General features: G+C 39.6%; 2 protein-coding genes across 2 annotated transcripts in view; one reads left to right on the plus strand and one right to left on the minus strand.

The window, feature by feature from the left end:
- The window catches only part of rnf32 (ring finger protein 32), a 38,180-nt gene extending 27,990 nt beyond the window's left edge, over positions 1-10,190 (plus strand). The window contains exon 8 of the mRNA XM_058651004.1: positions 9,268-10,190. The gene's annotated coding sequence lies outside the window, so the exon portion shown is untranslated. The remainder of the gene's footprint in view (positions 1-9,267) is intronic.
- The window catches only part of lmbr1 (limb development membrane protein 1), a 33,865-nt gene extending 17,362 nt beyond the window's left edge, over positions 1-16,503 (minus strand). The window contains exons 1-9 of the mRNA XM_058650990.1: positions 16,252-16,503; positions 12,337-12,409; positions 11,377-11,416; positions 10,287-10,426; positions 9,242-9,345; positions 1,840-1,966; positions 1,338-1,406; positions 1,143-1,207; positions 813-885 (exon numbers count right to left, since the gene is read on the minus strand). Of these exons, the coding sequence (XP_058506973.1) occupies positions 813-885; positions 1,143-1,207; positions 1,338-1,406; positions 1,840-1,966; positions 9,242-9,345; positions 10,287-10,426; positions 11,377-11,416; positions 12,337-12,409; positions 16,252-16,314 (754 nt within the window). The 5' untranslated portion in view covers positions 16,315-16,503. The remainder of the gene's footprint in view (positions 1-812; positions 886-1,142; positions 1,208-1,337; positions 1,407-1,839; positions 1,967-9,241; positions 9,346-10,286; positions 10,427-11,376; positions 11,417-12,336; positions 12,410-16,251) is intronic.
- Between the last annotated feature and the right edge of the window lie 59 nt (positions 16,504-16,562).

Here is a 16,562-nt window from a genome sequence, read left to right on the forward strand (position 1 = left end):
GCATGATAAGGAACAGATTACAATTATTCTATCATTTAGTTCAAAGCATTGCAATGTGGAACGAGCCTTAAGGAACCATACGCTTAGGTGGCAGTCTATAGACGTGGCCCGGCGTAGCGTTCGAAAACAAACGTTATCAAGGAGCAATCTCCCTTACCTCCCTGGTTTGAAAGGACACCCATCCTCTTCATTTACTTGCATCTGTACACTTGGTTGCGTGCTTGAGTTAATATTAAAGTAAGTTTTGGAACGTGGCCTAAATACTTCCTGCTTTTCAGATTATTCAATGTCAAACAAGGAATTTGGGAAAGCAGAGGCGTGTCTGTGAAAAAGGAAATGCAGGCTAAAAAATAACATCACTACCACTTGTATTTTTTTCAAATACTTTAAACAGTCCCTTTTGTCCCCAGTCCAGGAAAAAAAGCGAAAGACCCTTGGTTTCTTTTCAGGGAAAGAATTTGCTGCTCTTTAATATCCCCACACCCAAGCAAAAACCTCTTGTACAATATTTCTTTTCCCATTATCCAAGCTGACTTTAAATGAGGCAATCATTTCACCTCCAGTGAGAGTGGCAGGCTAGTGTCTTCAAGTGATCCTTTAAAAACATCCGAAACATAAAATATGGTCTTTGCCGTAGAGGCTGCTTTACCGTTAAGCAGAAAGTTATGATCGTAAAAAGTGTGTGTGTGTGAATTTCCAATGCTAATTGATTCCAGTGTGGCATGCTCCATCACACCCAATTGGACAGTCTGCTCCCTCTCCCCTCCCCTCCCCTCCCCTATAATGTGCCAACACATCTCCCTTAGACATACCGTTTAATCTTCTCTGAAGGGCTTCCTCCTGCAAATGGATGCAGTAAATCTGCTCATCCAGGTCCTCCAGGATCTGAAGGGGAGGGAGCAGAGGAGGAAGAGGTGAAATGGGTTATAATTAGGCCCAAAGTGGGACTGGAGAGATGGCAGACGGGAGGATGAGTTGGTGATGTATTTGTAGTCCTCTGTCGCAAGAGTAAATGACCGCCAGGAGCAAAGTGGGTGCTGAACTGTTCAGGTTCAACTAGTCTTTCAAAGAGAACCTCTAAAAACTATTCTACAAAATGACTTTGCATATCTAAAAAAAAATGTTTCCAACTATTTCCTTACTGTTGGCTTGACCAGTAGCTGTCCCATGATGGAGAACATCCTGGACAACCCCACAGGGGTGCACACTGTAAAAGAGGAACAAACACAGTGGTGAACATATGTATTTATTTTTTACAATAAAGTGAACTAAATTGTAGTATTTGTACAGACCAAGTATCAAATTGTGTTTGTGTCAGTATGTGGTAAATGGCTTACTTAGTAAAAGCAGTCCTCCCAACAGTGATATACAGGAGTATAGGTATGGAAGGTAGAATTCCCAAAGATCTAGGGGGGAAAAAAAGGTATTAAATTATTCAAACATGCAGATTTAGAGAAGATGGAGCAATGTCACATGAAATACTATCAAAGTATTAACTACTATACAATACTGCAAGGAAGAAAACTTGAGGATATTAATGTTTTAGAGCACGTATTAATGCATATTATAACTATTGTTTCACATTGCGATGTCGATTGGAAAACGCTTAATTGTTCTACTTTGAGGTGCTCGTGGGCATGTAAGCCAAATACTCTGATTCCAGTCTTTAAACTAAACTGAGCTAAACGAATCAAGTTGCAACTCAAGTTTAATGGGGATATTAGAGTGGTACATATCCAATACTCTGCCAAAGGAAAAGGAATATCAAACTACACATAAGTAAAATGACAACAAAGCGATATTCAGGCAGAAATGACTGTGAGCCTTGTAAGACCATACCATAGAGTGACTCCATACTGGCTGCATCATTGTCAATGAGTGCCGATGCCACCCACACAATGCCCAGGATGAGCAAGGCCAGCAGGAAGAGCATCACAAATGTCTCCAGAATACGTGCCTTAATGCCCTAGTAATAAAAAAAAAAAAAGGAAAAAATGTCACAGTATTACAATAGACATGCACACAGTTTCTTCAAAAGAACTCATTACTCAAACTGATGTTCATTGCAGTGAGCTAGAAGGTGGTTTTATATGGTCGGATGCCCAATTTCTAAACACCAAACAACATTAATTTTACTAGACATCTCCCTCCTCAATCCATCCTGCCTCACTCATACTAAACAGCATCATTTCCATTCACAGCACACAAATGTGACACAAATGCCCCCTTAGATTTCTCTGTGAAACAGCTCTATTATGCACACATATTGAGGTCTATAAATTGAGTCTAACAGGGCTGGTGGTGGCAGAGGTGATATTTGAAAAAGGTGGGGGTGTGTGGGTTCTGTAAGGAGCATGAAGCCTGGCTGGGTCAGCTACTGTCTGCGATCAAGAGCAGGCCTCCCATCTGGAGCTGATTAAGAGCTCCATGGCCGTGTCCCAAGCTGGGCAGACAAGAGGGTTTTGGGGTAATTTGGGTTTTCCGGGTCACAAACTGCTGAGTGGTTAATAAAGTCCTCCTCTACCTGTTCACACAGTTTCCATTTCCCGCCCTGCTGGAGAGCCGAGTAAGAGAGATAGGTGTTCTCATACACATGTCAGGTGGGCAGCCAGCCATGGGATAACAAGGGCCCTCTGCCTTTGGAGCTTAAATTGGGTACAGATGAGCAATTTGTTTCCAGCTAACATAATGTCTGTGCGGTTGCTGTTCAGTATTTGCCAACAGGTACATTAGGGTGGTCTCTGCTTTTAAGTCCCCCCCAACTCCCCACTAATCATTAAGCACTTGACAGAGTGGAAATGGGTTTAATTCCACATTTTTAATGCAGAAAATTATGCCACATTCTGAGCCGATACTGAGGTTTAAAACTTGACAAATAGTGGAAATCGATATTTTGTTTCGTAAGTGTGAATGCGGAGTGGTTTTCTTGTCTTTATTGCCATTTTTATTCTTGGTTCTTGTTTGTTTTATTTTTGCTCAGCCCTACTTTGAGGTGATCATTAGTATGTTTTGTGAGGTAAGCCATGCTAGCTTTGTTGCTGATTCCAGTCTTTATGTTAAGCTAAGCTAACCAAGTTGTGGCTCAAGTTTAAAGCAGCTATTAAGCAACATAAATCAAATTTAATGCCCTGCCAAAGAAAAATAAATTCCAAACTATTCGTTATGAATTAGTGATATGGAAATTGGTTTAATTCTGGATATTTTATGTGAATAATCAGAAATTCTGAGCTGATACAGAAATTTAACTGATTTGTTTTTGTATTTTTTGTGACTCAAAAGCTCTTGACACTGTAACACGATCTTTAAGTACAACTTCAATCTTTCAAATTAATGAAATTGAACTTAATTACTACCTTCACAAAAAAATTGACTTCATTTCTATTAATCTATTTATTTATACAAAGAAAAACTGTTTCCCTTATATATAGCCTAGATCAGAAAACATCACATAAACAAGGTAAATATCAGCTGTCACTAAAAGCAGAGTCAGTTTATACCTGCCCCAATATGTTTCCATTACACTTGGGTCAATGTTATTAATGTACCATCACAATTACAAGCATCTCCTCCCATTTAGACCATACTTTGGATATTGCTATATGGATTTCACATCAGTCCATTCATTTTCAGAGGTTGAAAATCCCCTGCAGCATCATTACACTATCAGCAATCACTTATTACAGTATGCGCATTACATCTCTCTTGCCACTTCTCATGGTGACATGCTGGAAAAGCTTCTATGAGTGACTGGAGAATTTTCTAGCACAACAGAGAGGAGAGTGGGCAGGGTCTGGAGTGCCCCAGTGTGGCCAGTGTGGACACTGCAGTCACTGGACAGGTGATGTAAGAGTGGGGGGTAAACAAGTCCAATGGAATCATTCAACAACTCAAAATAAACCTAACATATGCAATATATTAGAATTAAGATACAGCTATCTTTAATACATCACAGTGATTCCTCAACAAAGAATGTTGTTGACTGCCTCATGCTGTTTACCCACCAGCATACACTTCCATGCTCCAGATGGATGCAGCTATCAACTGTCCCACCTCCCAACTCAAATGGGCAGTGGGGAAAACAACAACACCATATTTATAATAAAAAAAAAGAGGGATGGAGTGCAACTAAGAGAGCAGAAGAGAGAGACTGGTGTAGGAGAGGAGTCAGGGTCTGAGCACATTTCATTCCCTAGAGGTAAGAGAGGTGAGAGAGGAATGCTTTCAGGGACTTCAGCCACGTCCCACACGCACTCTCTTAAGGATGCATCAGGACAGGCGGAAGTCACAGGCAGGACCTGCCTCTGCTCATGTGCTCCAGTCCACCTTAACAAAGCTGCCCATGCCATGCTGAAGGTGTATTCCCTTTAGATAGGTCTCTCAATCATTTATAGGACTCAAATCATTACCCATTCAGATCATTTAGGGCAAAGGCAATGATTGTCACCTCCCTTACTATCATCCCTATAGTTTCTGCCTCACTGAAGGAACGATCCACAGTGTCAGACATGATTTGACTATGCGAGGGGGAGAGGACACTGAACTGAGAGGCCCCACTGCTTTCACTCTTCCAGCCACAAATGTATGACACTGCACAATGCAATTTATATCTACCCTGATCTATTCTTGCAAGCCATTTGTTCTTCCTCACAAAGCTTTAAAAAAAAAGTGTGGTAGAAAGATAGAAAATCAAACTAAGCCATCATCACTGATCAAAGATAAAAGTGTCAAAAAAAAAAAAAGACATGTGCCTTGGCATAGAGAGAGCGCCTGCTGAAACTTTCTATTCTTGCGATTCTAAATGTGTAACTACTTCTAAATATAGCAGCTCTGAAATATTCAGCATCCCCTGATCCTCACACTGACATCGAGTGAGGGGCTGGTTAACTGCAGCTATGTAGTACAAGAGTGCAGAGACTTCCAAGAAATGCATCCAGTGGCCAGAGAGGAAGACTAACCGCTTCATATGCACAGCCAAACAAACAAACATGCATGCAAGAATTCCCAGAGACACACACAGAGAGACAGATAAAAGGCCAAGTAAAACAACCTACAAATCCACCCAATTACACAAAGCCACAGAGGCCCTGGAAACAGTTCACAAGCTTTCCCCCTCGACTGTGCTGCAGGAAAACTTTCGACACATTTCTAAAAAATTGTCTTCAATCTTTTTGCCACAGCACCACCATTTGCAATGGGACAAAAAGCACGAGATAACAAAGACATAAATACAATTAATCACACAATACTAGACATAGACCTGATATTACAATACTAGAGAATGATCATAACTTAAAAAGCCGGGGGTGGATTTGTGTGCTTGCCCCAAATGATCCCAGATGAAATTGATTATCTGTATCATCCTTTTTAAAAGACAGCAGGTGATCAACCCATCACTCCCAATTATTTCTAAAGATGATACCTGCTTGATTATTCATTATGAACAGTACTGGGGATGTTGGAGTATCTGGTGGTGACCCAAAAACTTCAATTTTTGTGTGTGTGTTGAATCTCAAGAGCATTGTTATTGCTCCACTTTAGGTCACCTCCGGAAGCAATAGTGAAGTGCAAAAGAGAGTGAGAGATGATAATTGGGTAGGTGCATGGCAATAGGAAGCTTTGCAGGGTAAAGGGTTGATAGAAAAAAAAAAACAATCAGACAAAAGGAAGAGGTAGGTGGTGCAGGAGCTTCCTAGATGCCACTATCAATCCTTAGCAGGTCAGCAGGCAGTGACAGAGATCATCCCACGGCCCATCCTTCTGCTCACTGTCATGGACGTGTGGAGCAAGGACCAAGAGTGTAATAAGGGAGGGAGGGGGCAGGGTACTTTTCGGCTCCCCAGCAAACAGGGACTGCCAGATGCCCAGGACCTTATTAGTGTATCCTTCAACCAGTCGGCTGCAGCACAGTGACCGTGTTGAAGACAGAAAGCAGAGGAGAGGGACACTCCCCTGTAAAGCTGCAGAATGAACTTCTAAAGACTCTTAATCAGACTTAATCAGCCCCAATGACACGAGAGCATGGAAAATGATCGGCATCACATCGTATTGTTCAAACTGCAGGGGTGTGGGTGGGAGGTAACTTTTGTTGTCGTGAAACTCTTTGAAATGGTCATTCTGTGCCATTTACGTTCCAAACATCACCTTACAGTGACGGCACGCTCTGATTAAAGAGGTTGCACCTGGTAGCCGAGTTACAAAAGTCTCTGCTCTTCTGTAAAAGATCCAGTGTGTAACATTTGAGGAGGTTTACTGGCAGAAAATCGCTTTTTTCGTTTCCTTAATTTTCGTAGCCTGAGAATAAGCCTTTTATGCAAAGTACAGGCAAGGTCTTTGCGTTATAGAGGCTGCCATTTTTAATTGCCATGTTTCTACAGCAGCCCAAAAAGTTTACTAAGCAAACAAAGTGGAATGACATCCTTCCCAGTATGCGAAGGCCACCATAGTTCAGTAGCGCGTGGGAAAGGGAGGGGCACCATCTGTATCTCACCATTAGATTTCACTAATTCTTACAAACTGCACCTTTAAGTAATTACACACATATGATGGAAGAACAGCACGGAGCGCTAGTTGCTCTTAAAAATCAGTTAAAACGTCTAAAATCCCAGTGCAGCATCAGTTCAGTTTCAGAAGTTGTTGCTCACTTTTCAAAAAACTGAGTCATGAGAGGAAGGGGAAAAAAAATCCTGAGCAACTCGCTTGTTCTTTTTAAAATTCCCAGCTCAAACTAATATGTTGCCATGGTAACGAACATTGTAACAGGCAGCTTTAGGGAGACATTGTGACCTTAAAGGAAGGTATGTAAACACCACTTTATATTCTCTGGCTTGCCCTGACCGAAAGAAGGCCTGGGAAAAATGTCTGCATGTGCAGGAGATTTGAAATAAATATCCAGGCCCCCATTGTGGAGCTCCAACAAAGACGAGTATCTTAGTAACACCACGCGGGTTTGCTTGGCGAGACGTTTTCTCTCTCCCCCACTCTCCCCTCCTCTCCCTCCACAATAAACACACTTCTCATCATCGGCGGGTTAGGGCTTAGGATGAGATTGATGAGGAGTTTCTTTAACTACCAGATGAAACCTGTTGGCCCTTCGCTGGGTCACTCAGGGGGTCAGACTCGTTCCAACTCGTTTCAGGATCAAACACATTTCAATACTGTGGGTAAGACCAAAAGTTTATTCACTGCAAATCACAATTTATGTGGTTTCGTCACCCAAAAATCTACATCTAAGGAAAAGATTTTAATGTTGAAACAATTCCCGATAAACATCTGAGGATTAGAGCTAAATTAAGACAACAGTATTGAATAGACCAGGAAGTACTTTTTTTTTTTTTTTTATCTTGATAAAATTGATTCAGATTAAAAAATAGCCTTGAGATACTGTTGTCATGTATGACTGATAAGATCATTTACTTGGATTAATGATGAAAAAAAAGCCTTGTACTTCTTTGAGCATGCTGATCGTCTCAATAACAGATGGCTCTCATCAGTGTAATGCCATCTACTGGTGGTGCAGAGACAACATGACATAAGTGACAGGAATACGATAAGGCCTCAAACCTAGACACATTATTTTCAGTAACGATGCACTCAAAATACACCAAAACAACAAACGTACATCCTTGTGTGTACTGCCTTTTATGCAAGATGGAAAAGCACAAATACAAAATCATGATCATGGCCTAAAATGCAGAACTACACCTTAAGGACCTTTTGTGGCTTTGGAGACTCGGCTCTTCTGCAAAGATTTCAGAACTCTGTAGTAAAGTTGGAGACATTTTACAGCAACAAGTAAAGCTAAATCATGACATCTGACATCAAAGCCCTAAGTTACTCCGATTCATCCACCATTTGGACAATTTGGTAAACTATTAATCATTCAGGTGACAGAGCCTCTGAAGAGCTTTCAAAAAAAAAAAATCCACATTTCCATCTTTATTCTGGTGGCGTCTTTTAGTACATCGTCAAAAGTAAACACAGCCACATGAAAAGCCTGACTTACAGCGTCAGCAGTGAAATTCATCATTCACTTCATTTCCGCAGTCAAAAGGAGCTCGCGCTGCCATAACATTAGCCCAGGAGGTTAAAATACCACATTAAAACTTATGACATTGTGGTCTAATGCTGTTATTGGGGAAAGGGATAATATCACATTATAAAAACTGAGATACGAGTTTAACAATTCCCAAGCTGTTGGCTGCATGATTTACTCTCCAGGCAGCTCCGTTTTTCAGATACAGCAGGAGTGTCGCCTCCACCCCTTCCCGAGCACACACACACACACACACACAATACATATGTGGACGTGCAGCTCAACATTGAACAGTGCTTCCTCTAAGCAAATTTATGGAAGATCAGTAGCAAGAAACAGTCCCAGTAAAATAAAAAAAGAACAAAAACGAGAAATGTGAAAGAGGCCCTCATCCTGCCGCTTACACATCAGGACCTGCCCTCTGTTAAAGAAATCCAACCGAAACAAATTAGTGGAGCTGAAGAAGAAAAGAACCTGCTATACACTACAGTACAGACTAATTTTTATGTGCTTTTGCCAGGAGGGACATAAACCAGAGAGGTTTCAAACTGTGACACAGGATAGAGGTGTATTAAAAGTAAATCTTTCCTCCTCCATTTTGCGAGGCTCTATTGTGCTGTCATGTTGCTGCAACTTTATGGACTTTTGGAACACGAGCTCCCAGCCTCTTTTTTTTGGGGAGTAATCAATTAAACGAGGAAGTTTGCTGAGCCTTACAACTCGATTATTAGCCTGTCCTTTTGAAGTTTTATTTTAGGGGGCTGGGGAGGGGGTGACAAGGAATCAGGCTTTAAATCAGTGGGGTCGATGCAGCAGTGTTGAAGCGTTTGCAGCCTATGGCCTTATTGGAAGGGTTTGTTAGGATGTGGCGCTGGGCGAAGACCAGATTCAGACTTTCATGGTTAATGAGCTTTCTGCGGTGGCATTTACGGTCAGTGGCGTGAGTCAGGGAGAGGGCATGGAGTAGGCACCTGCTGCTGCTGACAGGGAGCCGCATGCATTATTAGCAACAAATAGAAATATGTCGACAGGGGCATAGGCAGAAAACAAACAGGGTTCCACAATTTTTCCCTCAAAAGGTGAACCCAAACTCTTTTGGTTTTAGTTTTTCTAATTTTCAAGCGATGATAATTGGTGACTGCACTTAACGCACAAGAAAATGAGCTAAATTAAGAGTGACAATTAAACATATTTTCACTAATAATGTACCTTTTTTGATCCTGCAAATCCCTCAGACTCCAAGAAGAAATATGCAAATGGCATCAGGATGAAGAGGCAAAGGTTGGAGAACAGTGACACCAGGTTCCACAGACCTGCATAAAAACAACCATGAGTATGTGCACATTACATACAGTATTATAAATCAATAATTACATTTTTGATATCACAATGTGATTTTTTTTTTAGATTCAGGGGCCACAAAAACATTTTCCCAGATTTTTCCCTTCATTACTATCGTACAATAGTTGTAAGTGAGGCGTAACACAGGGTTTTACACACTGGTTCTATCTGCCAAGGGCCTCTCTGAAAAGTCTCTGATGCCCCCTGGTGGACGATACAACACACAACATCCTTTGTTACTGGATTAGACATACAAAGACTTTTCCACCTGGTTATTTAATACATGTTCTGTGTATTTACAAAATGCTTAAATTACATTTTTGAAATTCAAAATTTAAAAAGAAATTGTCTTTTTCAATCCTGATTACTAACAACAGTGACAATAACACATGGGTTCTATTGAAACGTTTATTGGGCGTCTGTTTGTAAAACTAAGAGACAAAAAATGTATTAACCAACATTAAAGTCAAGCAGGTTCAACAAGTTTACACACCTCATCTACTCTTTTAATCCAGTTTTTGTAGATTAAATTAAGAAACCAAAAGTGTGATACTGCGATAGTGTATCACTCCTTAACAGAATTATTATATCAACAATATAAAAACAAAAAACATAAATATATGTATGAGGGGTCAGTGATGGATTTCCAAATGTTAACTTGTGTTTTTATACAAAACATCTATTTAAAACATGAAATGAGTGAGCACTAGTCACACCTTTGTTCACCATGTTAATCAATAGCAGGTTGAAATAAGTTAAAAAAAAAAAGTGTTAAAACAATTAATTCTATTGAATGTGAAACTTCATATGTTTGAGGTTATTTGTCTAAAGAGCAAAAATTATTACAAACAACAAGTCAAAGAAAATGAGTTAATTCAACGAAGAAGGCACGTGAACTGTGAGATCTACTGACCATGAATGAGGGAACCATTGAGCCACTGAATGTAATAGTTTTTGGGGAAGGAGAGGAGGATCTCATTACTGATGATTGAGAAGGGCAGTAGGAAGACAGCGCCACCCGACACTGCCAGGGTGAAGGTGCACAAGTACAATCTGCATGTAGAATCAAACACACAAAATAAACACACACAAAGTTTTAGTAGTAGATCTCATGCATGCAGAATCACAACAAAGTAATGTCCAATATCTTGTAGATGTCAGTTGGTTATGATGGGGAATTAAAATGAAAATTTAGTGACTACTTAAATAGCCCTGCATTGAACTGCCAGCAGTCTCACTGTCAATCTATTCTTTTAATCATCCTCCTACTCCTCACTTTATCGACCTCTGCTCCAGCCAAGGAACAAAAGGCGTGGACTGGCTGTATTTCTGCAGCAGGTCATTTGTCAAGAGTCCCGGGCAGTGGGTTTCCAGATTGGACCCAGGGGAGTGACCATCTGCTGAGTGGTCCTAAGTGGGATGGCACAAAGTCACCACAACACCATATCACTGAAGGGTCTCATTACCCTGAAATGCTTTCGATTATTTTGCTGGGCTTGGAAAAGGCAGGACGCATGTGGCTACACGAAGCATCCTCAAGTGTGATTTGTAACTCTAAACTTGGAGAAATACAATATTTGCCACCACTCGTCTGACTTAAGTAAGACCTTTAGTGGTAGTTAGTTAACACTTTTCAAATTCAAGCAATTTTAGTAATAGGTAACTAATAATTATATTGGTTAGCAATAAATCTAATTACTGTAATTACCTTTGGTTAATTGGTTCATCTACAAAGTATTTCAAATTGGTCTTTCACAATAATCTAAAGTCAAAAAACATTGATAAACTGGAACCTGAGCATATTTTAAATCATCAGCTATGCATCTGTTTTCTTTCTTTACAGCTTTCAAATTATTTGAATTTCATCACTTTTGTTTGATCTTCAAAGTCTATAACAACAAACCTGGGTTACTTTTCTTTATACCTCAAACAAAAAAGTTACATAATGATATTTATAACATTACGCAATGAAAAAGAGAGCTACAAAAAACAGTTTTTCTCACGATATTCTGTTGACAACAGCATCTTCATCCTCATGGTCATCTGTAAAGTAAACCAAACCACTTTAGTCATGCTGAGAAACTGAAAAGACAAGGCAAACTTGAGAGAGAAATTTGAAAAATCATTGTTTTATTAGTTATTATTGTGTGTCTGTAGAAAATATCTTTAATTTTCCCCCCATATTGACTGATACTCTTGTAGGAATGATAATTAAAGGTGGGAAACATGGGTTAAGTTTGACATGTTTATCTCAAGCAAATCTTTTCCTTGTGCATCAGTTATTGTTTCGATAACAATGCAATGCTAAATGTCAGTTAGATTAAGTGATAATCACTAAGAAAGTGGGTGTGAAAACAACTCGATTTGTCTTGTGCAAAACTCCAGAAGGACTTTCTGATGCAAAGTAAGTGGACTACTTTCAAAATGAGACAAGGGAAGCCCAGGTGACCTAGACATACTATCTTTGTCCTGGGAAATTGGGATAGAGTTCATGGTGCTGGTTCAGTGCTTCTTGTTTCCGCCCTTGTAATTGGTTAAAAATCCTTTTCTCACCTCCCTTGAGTCTTGTATTTGTGATTATCATTACAGAGGACAGGTTATGTCAGTATTTGTCCAAGTGTCATTAAGTAAGACATTGTATTCATGCTGCCACAGCCCTAAAAGCAATATTGGGCGGTTACTGTTTACACTGAAAGAGAGCTTACTTGGAAGTGAGGTATTTCATACATGCACCTAAGGCATTCTTGGCGTTAGCTTCCTTTCAGTGTAAACACAATGAAGGGCTCTGTCTGTGTACCAACACAGGATAAACAGAGATAACAAATCCACAATGTTGTAAAAATACTTCTATCACACTATTCTGCCATTAAGAGTATTAAACGTGACGCTTTAAGACGGTCTCTTGTGGATTCCTGTTCCCACAGAATAAGAGAGGTCACACAATATTCTACAAGGACACTCACCACTTTTCCTCTTGTATCTGGTTATGATGCAGTAGGACACAATGTAGAGGACTGCAAACAGGAGGAAACAAATCTGAAATGACAACATAGGAATGTTAGTGAGGAGTTTATTATGACTGACTGAAGGTGAGTCTGCCAGCAGATATCAGCAGTTTGTCTCACACCATAGACTAAGATTAATTTTTAACTTTTTAATCATAGCAACCTAGCTGTTTTCAGACATGAGTTTATGCCTGAAAGCTGTTATGGAAAGTATCGTCAAGCTCACATCCTGTTTGACAAAGATATACTGAGAATGAAAATCCTGCCTCTGAGTCACAACATTGTTGCTTCAATGTTTTCCCGTGACATGAACAGTGGGAATGGTCATAATAAGCAGGTAAATTCATTTTCAGTGGAGAGGGGAAAAATGCTTCAATAATGCATTTTCTACAACACACTACAACTGTGGAAAGAAGGCGATATGGTTTAAAAATAAACTCTCACATGTTCTCACACCTAATTTGAGAATTTCAATTCCTTCCTAAAAACAAATAACAAGGAAATCATTCAAAACAAGTGTTGCTTTTTTGTTTTTATTTTCCCTTGTGAGATTTGACAAGAAATTCCCCATAGGATGAAAGTGCAACAAAATACAAGCCTAAAAACAAGCATATAAACAAGATTGCAGACCCTGCTGTTGTAAACAACAGAAATATAGAACTTTTCAGCAAGCTGCCTTATGGCTTCAAACTATGTTCAAACACCCAGGGATCTTATCTTAACAACGTGATCACATAGGGAGCGTCGGTAGCTGAAGTTAAAGAGTTAAACGATTTTTATTAAAAACAAATCCTCCTAAACTACAAATGTGAATCCATAAAATAGATTTATCACCCAGATCTAGTGGAAAGTAGATCATCCAGCAATCTACTAAAAATACATGGATACATGGGTGTGTTATAATGTGCAAATATATTTTCCTCTAGCTATACACACAGTATATAGTCAGCTGCAGTACAGTACTATTTACCATTTATCCATTAATCTGAGTATAAAGCCAGGGAAACATAGCATTGCATCACTGTTTCCACACATCCAGTGACACTAATTAAGCCAACGTTACAAGCAAAGTAGCACAGATATTACTAATGCAAAGAATTTATTAGGTAACTCTGACTGCAAGACAAGCCGGATGGTCTTCCAGAAAGATCACATTCCACATTCTCTCCATCTACTGTGACAGTGACTTGGACGTAACTAATGTTAGAACCTTATACTTCAGCACTTTGCACCCCGTCAACATTGCAAAACTCATCATAGCTGAGGTGGGATCACAAAATGACTAAGCCCAATACCAGAACGACCATGCGCTTTTCAGACGCTTATGTTACAAAAACCTGTAGAAAATAATTCCAAATGAAGGAGCGACAAAGCGAGATAATATTGAGTAAGGGTTCCTTACAGGGACACACCCATTATAAGCCACAGGTGCACAGAACTGATAAATTGGTACTGACACAAAGACACAACAGTCTGACGAGAGATAAGAGTAAGCTATCAGAATACCAGCAGACACCACAGACAGTATTAGTCTGTTTTCCCTCAAAAAAAAGGAATCATACACTTAACAATGGAAAAGGAACAGGTAATCCCAAGTTCTTCTTATTGGCAGCTTGCAGGCATCAACAACAAACTTGCAACAGCATTTCACATCTTGCTGGTGGTGAGGACAGTTAATTACATCTTTTTGAAAAGGGTTTTTGTTAGGTCTAGTCAATCAAATGTTCCTTCACACATACACTGACTGTACAGGGCAAATCGTGCACTGTAATTTCATCAGCTACTACCAGCAGTAATTTGATATCAGTCGTGTAAACAATAAATGTGAGTTCTGAATAATTTTATATAAGCATGTGCACGAAAAAGACAAAGCTCTAGATGCAACATCAACACCAGTTTGCTCAATACAACATGGAAAGGGCTGATAATGGCTTTGGGGCATTTTGGAGGTGGAAAGATTAAATGTAATTACTGACCAAACTACATGCATTTGCACTGCCTTAACCCGATTACTCACAGTAACGTGATTTTCTGTTTTCTGTGTAAACCCAGGCATGATAGTCTTGAATCTTTTACAGTGTGGCCCACTGAGGTAGACATACTTTCCCACACTAAAGATGCAATGTAAGCTTACCATTCAGCACTAAGTCATGGTTACTAACTTTAGACTTAACCCAGAGTACCCTAAACCTAGTCTGCAAAAATAAGCAAGTTAAACAATTAACATAAACATCCACTGATTATATGCATAAGTTGTCTCACCATAAACACTAGTTTAAATGACACGGCAACATTAGAACATCATGAAAATGGATCTCAGCTTAAGAATGTTGATATGGGACACTGAGAGTCAGGTGAAGACAGGCACTTGGGACAAGATGTGCAAGCTACGATGTTGAGCTCCTCTGCTTGTGAGACATTCGATAGTTTCTATATTTCATTACAGTTTTAATCAGCAAGACATAATTCAGTCAAAGTGTCCCCAATTGAACCTTCCAGTTTTTATTAAGAAATAATGACTAGAATTATACAGTAATAACATGGTTTGGGGCAATGGAAGATGAACAGCAACTTTCAAAGTACAAACATTCATTTGTTGTCGTTTATGCTGCTTACTTATGGTTTGTCATGGTTTTTCATTATTTTAAAGCAAAATATTGTCACTTTTGTCCTTTTTGTCCAAAAAACATTGTTTTTGCACAAAGGAGGTAGAGTCACATCAAAATCTTGTCCTCTGTAAATTGTTTGTGCAAAGGTTAGAAACCAAAAATCTGGGTTTGCACCTTTAAAGAAAAGGGGTGATGTGTGTATATTATATCAATATTACACTAAAAGTAAAGCTTTGCAAAAGTCTGTGCAGCCTTCATGCGTTTGTCTGTTAAAGTCTGTGATCAATGGCATTTGAATTGGAATGATGTGAGTGAAAGACGGTCTCATGTATTAGCAAACATTCAATGAATTTAACCCCTACAACATGTTTATGTAATGTAATGGGCTGCCCGATATTGGACGTTTTGCTTATATCCAGGACTGATATATACATATATATATATGAGTACAACCAGCCAGGGGTGGAGTCGAACTTGCGACCAAGATGTCTTTCACACACAGGGTACTGGGTACTGGTCTTAACCACTGAGCCACCCACCCACATTTTCTGGATGTGTTCCAATAAAGTCAATTACACTGTGAGGTCATTATAGAACTGCTAATACAACTTATCTAATGATGGTTTGCCTTCTGCACATTAAAGGCAAACCACTTGTCAAATATTAACATGAAAACAGTGTGAAAACAGTGTGTCTTAACCCCAGCCTGATCATAACACATTAATAAGCGCAACAGCCAGACATTAAGCATTACACTCCCAAAGCAAACAGAGAATGTTCTTTTCATGTTTTAATGTTAACGGTGTTTGCATCAAGACTGAAAACAATAGTCTGGAAACAGGATATATGTATTGCAGCATATGCATTGACGACCTTGCACATAAAACAAGTTATTTAGTTTCAGAACACAGTATTAATGTGGAATTGAAACATTACCCTTGTAAACCCAAGGGTTCTTGTTAAAAGTAAAATCAAACGAGTCGTTTGACAAGATGAACAACTCCAGTTTAATAACCAGTGGTAGATAATGGCAACGTAGGCTAATTTGAATTAGCACCTTCAGCCTTTGTTCTCAAATTTGTGCGATCGACTCATCTGTGACACTACAATTAAATGCGCTCTTCAAAACGAAGCGCCGAGCTTAGTAGATTTCTGCCGAGTCAAAAAATGTCAAGTGATGCTAACGTTAGCTACCGTTGCTGTGCATGTCAGTGGAGGACGTCGTTAGCCAGCTAGCCCCTCGACGAGCATTCACACTACTTACAATGTACTCCCGAACTTGGCTGTGGAAATTCTGCTCTCTGATAGTGACATCGTCTTCTTCCATTCTTCATATTGCAAATACGAGTAAAGCTACAGTACTCGCTACATGCTAGCTCACACAAACAGCCGCTGTCAAGAGGAGTCTTCTCTGCACAGCAAAGTAACCCTGGCTGGTTAAAAGGCAGTTTACATGGGAGGAAATCCCGCTACGGTCTGTAAAATAAAAAAAAGAAAAAAGGAAAAGAAAAAAATAACCGCCCCAAAATAAATGACATCATCATCAGGCGCCACCTCCTCTCTCACATTCACCCG

Source organism: Solea solea, chromosome 1 (genome assembly GCF_958295425.1).
Source record: "Solea solea chromosome 1, fSolSol10.1, whole genome shotgun sequence".
Taxonomy (NCBI): Eukaryota; Metazoa; Chordata; class Actinopteri; order Pleuronectiformes; family Soleidae; genus Solea; species Solea solea.